This window comes from Saccostrea cucullata, unplaced genomic scaffold (assembly GCF_032062105.1).
Source record: "Saccostrea cucullata isolate Sc308-1 unplaced genomic scaffold, CSIRO_AGI_Scuc_v1 ctg17095, whole genome shotgun sequence".
Lineage (NCBI taxonomy): Eukaryota > Metazoa > Mollusca > Bivalvia > Ostreida > Ostreidae > Saccostrea > Saccostrea cuccullata.
The window spans coordinates 1-9666 of NW_026929900.1; the positions used below are offsets into that span (position 1 = coordinate 1).

The 9666-nt window shown below is 31.9% G+C and overlaps 1 protein-coding gene across 1 annotated transcript; it reads right to left on the reverse strand.

Moving 5' to 3' along the window:
• Positions 1-4217: 4217 nt before the first annotated feature.
• Positions 4218-7447, reverse strand: LOC134282444 (uncharacterized; the record flags this gene model as incomplete). Its single annotated transcript, XM_062764851.1, has 3 exons — positions 7270-7447; positions 6772-6972; positions 4218-4277 (listed from the first exon to the last, which is right to left on the reverse strand). Coding segments are annotated over exons 1-3 (421 nt in total), but the record flags the coding sequence as incomplete, so codon positions are not given.
• Between the last annotated feature and the right edge of the window lie 2219 nt (positions 7448-9666).

Genomic DNA, 9666 nt, shown 5'->3' on the forward strand with positions numbered 1-9666 from the left:
TATTGATATTTATATCCTTTGTGTATTTTTGTATATAATCTTTATTCTGTACTCTTTATCATGTTTATATGCTGTATAAAATCTGATGAGCCTATGGCTTAAAGAATAAAGAAAGAAAGAAAGAAAGAAAGCCTCATTTTCTTAGTATGTGTTAGAAAAGAAATCCAATTTTTTTCAATGGTGGAAATTTATGTGATAATGATGACGTGGAATAATTTTGTAAATTATAGATACTAGGGTGATACTTGGGTGAAACAAAGACAAGAACTTTAGAATCATAGCGAGGTTCAGAAATCTAAAAAACTTTAAAATACTTCGAACTAGGAAATTCCTTAGATGGCTTAATGATATCTTCAGAATTGTACTTATTTATTGTTCTTTATTGATATATTGTAATTGTTAATTTTATTCTAGAAAATTGCTTTTTCAAGAAAAAATATACATTAATCTTAAATCCAAAGTTCAAGTATATATATATATAATATATATATATATATATATATATATATATATATATATATATATATATATATATATATATATATAATTTCATTAAATATTTATTACATATTACCATTGTGCACCTTTTATTTTACTTTTTGATCCGACACATATTTTGGGTTTCCCGGCCACAGCAAAACGTGCGACTTTAATTGCCATTTTACTATATTGGATATTTAATTTGATATTTAAACATTACCTTAGTTTTTCTTTATTGATATACAGATATATTGTAATTGTCAATGTTATTCTAGAAAATTGCTTTTTCAAGAAAAAATATACATTTATCTTAAATCCAAATTTCAAATGTATATATATAATATTAAATAAATTAGTGTTTAATTTACCATTTAACATTTCAAATTTTGTTGGTTTTAAAAATCCATGTTAAAATTATGTGAACTTATTTACATACTTTAAGAATCTTGTAAACTAACTGGATATTTAATTTGATATTTAAACATTACTTATTTGTCTTGACTGAAATAATCTTTGGCGATGACAAAGAGTTGATAAATAATGGTATTCTATCTGTCACTTCATTGAAACTTTGCTTTCTGACATTTTGATGAATAGATGCAACATAATTATGTAGAATGCTAACGCACCACCAAATGAAAGTATAATATTTTACTTTCAAAATTTTTCAAAACTCGTTAATGATGTATTTGGTGGCATATTTCTGCCCCCTACATGCAAGATAAATTATGTTAACATGCAACATAATTATGTAGGCAAGCAACATATTTTTGTCAACATGCTAGTTAATTATGTTGACATGCAAGTTACCAATCTTATAAGAAAATATGAATTAAATATGGGCTAATTTACTTACTAACGCTTGTATCTGACATTTTAGATGCAAGATGAAAAAATTTTTATGCAACAAAATAACGATAAAATAACAATAAAACATTCGTAACCACCACGAAATGTAAAATTTAATACCGGTATGAATCACTACTAAACATTTTCCAACTTCGAAATCAAATCCCCAGAAACTAATTTGACCCAAGTAATTATGTGATTTTACAGTATCTTCTAATTTGCAATTGACGTCGCGCACGGTGTTGGAGTCAAAAAGTAAAAAAAAATTACCATAGCAGCAGCATTTACGCTTTTTCATAATTTGAAAACAATTCACTATATGAAAACTATCATTCGGTTGATAATCGTATACCTAATACATTTTAACACAAATATTGATTTTAAAAAATCCATTTATTAAATATTTTAATTTGACAATTACGTCAATTACGTCAAAAACGCATGTTGATCTGTAACGGGGGTGTTAAACACGCAATGACAAAATGTTTTAACTTCTATAAAACAAACAAAACAAACATTAAATTTTAGCATAAATTCAAAATATGATGTTTTTGGTGGCATATTTCTTATTTCATTTTAATATTTCATCTTATTTCAAATATTTCATATTTGCGCACGGTGTTGGAGTCAAAAAGTAAAAAAAAATTAACATAGCAGCAGCATTTACGCTTTTTTATATTTTGAAAACAATTCACTATATGAAAACTATATATCACTGAATGATAAAATTTGATACATTTTAACACAAATATTGATTTTAAAAAATCCATTTATTAAATATATTAATTTGACAATTACGTCAATTACGTCAAAAACGCATGTAGATCTGTAACGGGAGTGTTGCACACGTAATGACAAAATGTTTTAACTTCCATAAAACAAACAAAACAAACATTAAATTGGCAGCAAAATTCAAAATATTATGTTAGTTGATGTAACTTCTACAATTGTGTTGTCGTTCAGTCCGTATGTTGTGAGTGCGGTGCTCAAAATGCAAGACAGAGATGTAGATAAACGTTAACCAAAGACATATGGAAAGAACATGAAATGCCTTTGCTTACTTAGAAAAATAATTACATGAGCTAAATCTATTTTGAAATTACATCTCAACTAGAGGTACTGTGAGCAACATGAGCTCACTAAATGATACCCCCCGCCTCCCATATGAATATAATGGCAGTGTCCATGTTTTGTTGTGGAAAACCCAAAATATGTGTAAGATCAAAAAGTAAAATAGAAGGTGCACAATGGCAATATGTAATAAAGATTCTGTGAAAGCTTCATCAAATTTCACTCAGTGATGTTAGAGGAGTTGCGGATAAGAGATGGGTACCTCAAAGCGTAACAGACAGACGGACGGACGGACGTACAGATGGACCTACGGACATCCCGATTACTATATAGTATATACCCTCCCGCTTTTCAAACGGGGGTATAATTAATGTCAACATGTTATGTCACAGAGGTAAAAAAAGGCGTTTAGACGTTATTACGTTTACTTGCATAAAAATTTAATCTTAAATACACTGCATCAGTATATATCCCTGTTAGAATCTGTCCAAAAGAATCATCTCTCAAAGTTTGAATTTAAAAAACGACAAAAAATTCACACACCGAAATATATTAAAGGATATTCGGAATCAAATTTAAATTCCCTGACAATAAACGGTGGGATCACCAGGGAGGAGCAGGCATTCTTTATTGACACTGCGCACACCTCTGAAAATCAAATATATAATTTATATACTCAAGAAAAAAAGAAAGGCATATTCGGATTAAACATGATAATCTAAGTTTTCAGTTTAAACCTTATTTTTTAAAGTGATTTTAAACGTGTTGTGATAAAAATCAAACCTGTCCCATGTTGCAAATTGAAAAAGTAAAGTTGATGTCAATGCCGTCGCCTCCCATTTCTAGGGGCATACCGTTTTAAGCAATCCATATGTCCTTTGCAACGTCTCAGCGCTAGTGGATTTCCAATGTACGGACGTCGTGCACAAAAACCAGCTCCTCTCAGTCTCTTGCGAACAATTAGTGCACTTTAATGCTGATTTCTTCATCCAGCAATTGTAGCAGCAATTTGTACAACAGTTCTGAATCAATTGCGCAGGTGCTGAAGGGGGATATCTGACGGTCCTCTCTGGGTGTGGTAACCCGCGGTCGGTCAGTTCTTGGCCATTTATCTGTGTTCCTAGCTGGTGGAGACGTACTTTGCAACCGCTGCAAAGCCGATTGATGTACATGTATACGAAATGCAGTTGCAACTTCCTCTTGCGTAGCTCCGACTAGTATCATCATTAGCCAGGTTGCGTTGATCTTTGTTTAGGCGTGGCATCAACATTGCAATCAAATCTTAAATGTGGGTTTAATAGGAGTGTTTATTGTTTCTCTAAATCCAAAATATCAGTGAAAATGGACCCCCCGATTTACAAGAAATCATGTAAAACACTCTTTTCATAAACATGATTAATCAAGGGAAATAATTCAACATTTGGGTTTAAAAAACCCATGTTGTCCTTTAAATAGGTAAATCATGCGTTTCAGCTTTTTTTTGTATTCCAATGATATAAAATTTGCTTATATAAACTTATCATAAAGTGATAAAATGATATAATGAAATTTCCGTTTTCCGTTTGGCGTTTTAGCAGCACGTTATTTCTTGTACATGTTTTGACTATTTCTCCATAAAAGGCGTGATAAAAGCGACATTGATCTGCTATTATTAGTATTTCATATTGTTCAGCTGTGGCAATACTTACATCTCAAGAGATTTATTCCGGTAATCACATGTGAAGATCACAAGTAGCATACCGTGAAATACCCAAAGGAAGAGTTTAATTAAGTTTGAATAAGGAAGGAAGTATATGTATTAATATACCTATATTTACCTATATTACCTTTCATTGAGTTAAACAAATCTTCGAATTCTTCTGGAGAAGGTCGAAAGCCTATAAATTAACAAAACAATAGATGAATTTAAAAGATGTATAAACCAATTACTTATCTAGTATTTTATTAAGTACTTATCTTCGATTCGGTGACATTTAATAATTTCTGTAACTCTATACATGAAACATAACTATTGTACAAGAAAGAAACGTGTTCTGTTTAATATTTCATTTGAAACAGTCACTGTAGTTGACCGGTTTTCAATTGTTTTAGTAACACTGAAAAACGGTAAGCGATATCTATACTACATTTTGAGATGTATGCAATGGGGAGGGTGTGTGTGTAGAGGCCAACATTACCATTTTTTCGGACATTATTATTATCTGACAACCAGCTAGCCCTGCAACAAAAACTTGATATGTTATACAAATATTGTAAAGAATGGTGTTTGGAAATCAATGTTAACAAAACAAAAGTAATTATTTTCAACAGAAGTGGGCATTTATTAAAAGAAACATTTTCAATTAATGGTATTGATATAGAATGTGTAAAAACGTATAAATACCTAGGTATAATACTCTCAAATTCTGGTTCTTTCAAAGAAGCAAGGTGTAATTTATATAACAAAGCTTTAAAGTCATCATTTAAAATATACAAAGATATAAAATCAACAGATCCACCCATTAAAACTTTACTTCATCTATTTGATCACATGATCAAGCCAATAGCTACCTATGGATCCGAAATATGGGGTGTATTGTCATCATCAATGCAAAGAAAAGAAAAATGTTTATTTGATATATTTAAAGATTGGGAGATTGAAAATCTTCATATGAAATTTTGCAAATTTATCATAGGGTCTGGGAAAAGAAGTACCAATATTGCAGTTCTCTCTGAACTGGGTAGACAACCAATATTTTATTCTATTATTATAGCAATTATATCTTACTGGCACAGACTGGAAAACATGCCTGAAAACTCTTTGTTATACAGTGCATACAAAGAAAGCATTATCTTGGACAGTTGTAATGTAAATAGTTGGTTTTCAAATGTAACATATTTCTGTAACAGAATGGGCATAGATTTGTCAAGATGTAAATCAATGAAACTAATAACTTTAAAGAAACATCTGAAAAAAATTATTAGAGAAGATTTCCTTCAATATTGGTTTAAACAAAGAGATGATGGTTGTCTATCGGGTAAACTTACAACATATTTCTATAAAAAAAGAAGTTTTGAAATTGAAAAGTATTTATTATTAAAAAATTTTGAACAAAGAAAAATTATATGCAAATTTAGAGTGAGTTCACATAACCTCAGAATAGAAAGTGGAAGGTACGAAAAAAAACTAAACTCTGCTGGAGAGCAAACCACCCTTGCAAGAAATGAAAGAATTTGTAGAATGTGCGACATGAACTGTGTGGAAGATGAGATACACTCACTGATTGAATGTCCATTATATAAGCATGATAGAGATGACTTTTTTAATATTATTGCTAAAAGTAATAAAAATTTCTATACTTTAACAAATAAAGAAAATTTTTTATGGATTATGTCTAATGAAGATGACATGTTGCTTATCAAGCTGGGTAATTTTTTAATCAATATCTTTAAAATAAGAAATAGCAAATTATGCAATGTTAAACAAAGAAACAAATAAATACAAAAGAGTAATATATAGAAATACTTTAAACAAACTTTTATTTACAGTATATTGATTATGTATGTTGTAATCCCCAACTGCTGTAACATCATTTATCTTTTGTTAGTTACTGCTATCAATTTTGAATTTCTGCTTGTATGTTTTTTTTTCCTTATTACTTGTATGCCCTGATGGGCCCCAAATTGGTATTAATAAATCTTATCTTATCTTATCTTATCTTATCTTATCTATACTACTTTATCCTCATTTCACTATACTGAAACCAAATGTGTGGGGGGAGGGGGGGCGGGGGGGGGGGGGGCAACCGGCCTTTCAATAAACATTTCCAATAGTAAAATGTATGTTTGGGGGAAAAATGGGGGGCAGCCCCCCCCCCCCCCCGGTTGCTACCTGCCTGTTGTATATCAACGCGTTGTTACTTCGTTGTCCATTATGGGTTAACTGTACACTTTGGAAAATGGTCCAGTGAAGGTGTTTTTGATATCTGTTTCTTATCTTCATCTTCTTATGTGTATTAATTAGTGTGGATATATCAGCAATGATACACATGAATATTTGTTTGATTGTTGTTTAAAATCTTCACTCATATGGAGACGCCACCACAAGGGACCTCGATTTATACCGTCTCATCCGAATTAAGGACCGGTATCCACGTCCCACGGTGGGATTCGAACCCGCGACATAAGGATTTACTCCTTACTCCGCGACTCCAGAGCAGAGGTCTAATCACTGTGACACACAGATAACGATACACATGAATATATGGGACCTCGCACCTCAATACTATTTTTTTTTTTCAAAAATGTAAATTTATCTTCAATTCTTTACTTCTCAATACAACAACTCCACTTACAATTTGTCCAAGCTTTTTTAAAGTTAATTAAAATTACCTCTTTTATCTTCGAACTCCTTCACAATTCTTTGCAAGTTCTCTTGTGGGTGTTCATTCCTTTCTATCAAGATCTGCCAAAGCTCCTGCATTGAATAGTCCACTGGAAGACCCTCTTGGTCTAGTCGCCCTTTCTTTCTCATTATATCAATATGTTGTATAGCACCAAACAGTTTTGTTGTTTTCCTATGACTTTCTTCTTCTATATATTATGCATCATAAATTAGAATTACAATTTAGAATATTTTACGTCGCAAAATATGAGTTTCATCTGTCATATATGCATGTTACAATGTACCACATAAATTGAGAAGATGCCCCTAGCAGCAGCTTAAGTGTTCTCTTTAATGCAGAATTGATTTTGTAACTTCTGCATTGTAAGTACTGAATATAAAAGGAAATTGTGTTAAGTATGTAATATTTATAATTTATAGCTTTAAATGTACATGTATATAATGAATGCAATGTACCTGAAAGTTATATAAATATGACTACCAACCTTCCAATATCCTTTGCATATATCTGATAGCCGTTCTCATGTCTGATCCAGATATTGGCGTTTTATACCATCCAATATAAATTCTTTGAACAACCTTCACATAATCCTTGTCAATTTCTCTGGTGATGAAATCCCTCCTTTCCTCCCGTACACTAGACATTATCGTGAAAATTTTCGGCTGAAAGGTGACACAAAAGACTGCATTATGACCTTTGAGCAGTGAGGGATCTTTTAGCTTGTGTCAGTACTTAACTAGTGCTAATTGTAACGGGGACCGTTACAGATGTTCCCCAAACGCTCCCCATGTCCCTTATCGTGCCTTATTCCTCTAAGACCTTTTATAAATATGCTAAGTATCCCAAGATTTCATTTAAGAATATAAAAGTTACAATGATATCAACTATCAACGATATATTGTTTTAACGTTTTGCATGCGCGCACACATGTACATGCATATGCAAGATGATTATGGCATGTTGATTAAGCGATTAACATATCTTTCTATCCCGCGAAACAAAGAAAAAAATACATACATAAATTTACCATTTCTCAAGCATATGTCATATTTTTAATATATCGATTCACATTTTATTTCTCTACTTATTTAAACCTCGGGCTCAAAGTTGGTTTTATTCCGACGACAAGGCAGGGTTAAAGTCGACTAAGGGTATCACACCAATACCTAACCAATCAAAATGAACTTATTCAATAGTAGTTCCATACATGGAAAAGGGATTTTCCTTTCTGTTCAGAATTTTTTTAATATTTCCTCTCAGGCCATTTTGACAACTCTGATACCTGTGCCTGGTAAATTTTATATACTTTGTAAATAAATATATAAAGGTTTTTTTGACCGGAACTATTCATTTTTTCCAATGCATAGGGGGCTACTCTCTGGGTTTTACAAGAGATGTTTAAAAAGACATTCGTGTCAGCTAATGTGACCTATATTGTTTAACACCTTCTTATTAATATTTTTTTCATGAATGCAAATATCTGATTATTTTACGAAGGAGCGTACATGTATATTGATTTTTTTAATATACCTAAAATCGCTATTTCTGGGGATTGCGTAATTCTAAAAAAAATTCAAATAAATTTCAAAGGTAAATTAAACAAAGGATGCTTGGTATTAAAATATTATTTCAAATCAGTAGAATCGAATGCTATTAACGACATCTGAATAAATAGGCTATAAAAGGCTTATATGCCAACTTTGGTCATCTGCACTTTAATTTTAAACACGACAGGATTTGTAATTTTTTCTGTATAAATTAATAATTTCTATATACTTTGGAAACTCAAATGAAATATTTTAATACACTTTCCTCGAGCTCTTTTCTGCAGTTTTCCTGAAATTTTATGTGGGTCCGAGGTGTTATTTGAGTTTAACAGTGATTCTCTACGTTGCCATTAATTTGATTTGTTTGTGTGTGTGTGTGTGGGTGGGTGGGGGGGGGGGGTATTTTTATTCTTAACCTATTTAACGTTGCAGTTGAATCTTGTATCTTATTCCAAGAACTTAAGATTGATTGTGACATTTGGATGAAAGGTCAAGGTCATTAAAAACCACCACCTCTTTAACTTCTAACCTGTCAACCGAAATAAACTCTGAAAGGTGTTTCTAGATACATGTACATGTACTTCATGTTTCTTTTTACCCTTCGGTCAAGGACAAAGGTTAAGGTCGATTTCAAGTTCAAACGGTCAAGGTGATTTTGGTAAATAGTTAATATCAACATTTTATTCAGGTTACCAGTGACCTTGACCTAAGTTTCAAGGTCAAGGGTAAAAAGATCTGCATGCTTCAGTATGTTACATGTCTTGACATTTAGAAGTTCTTAATTCTGCATGAACATCAAACACTCAAGTATACTGTCTTTTAATACATTGTGTGCGGTCGCATGTGCATGCACGTCCATGTATTTACTTTTGATAGTAGTATAATGTAGGCAATCATTATATCTATTCATATTTGAAATTTCACCCTGTATTATTGAGAACCAAGAAAGTTGTAGGCATTTAAAGTTTTAGCCAATCAGATTGCAGCACACGTGCATGTGCGTGCGTTCATGATTATTCTTATATATCATGCTGTAGATCTTCATAATGTAAGACTATGTTCAAAATTTCAAAGGATTTTGTCAGAAAACAAAATAGATATTTAGACTTTAAGTTTCAGCCAATCGCAGCGAAGGGCACCTGCATGCGCGTGAGATCTTGCTATTTTGACCATGTCATCATGTCTATACTACTACTATATCCTTATATTATGAGTTTCAAAGCATTTCATCCAATATTTAAGAAGTTACGGCTAAATCTATTATATTGATCATTTCACGTGTTACACGTGCGCGCACCTGCACGCACGTGCGCGCAAAATGACCTTCGTTCCGC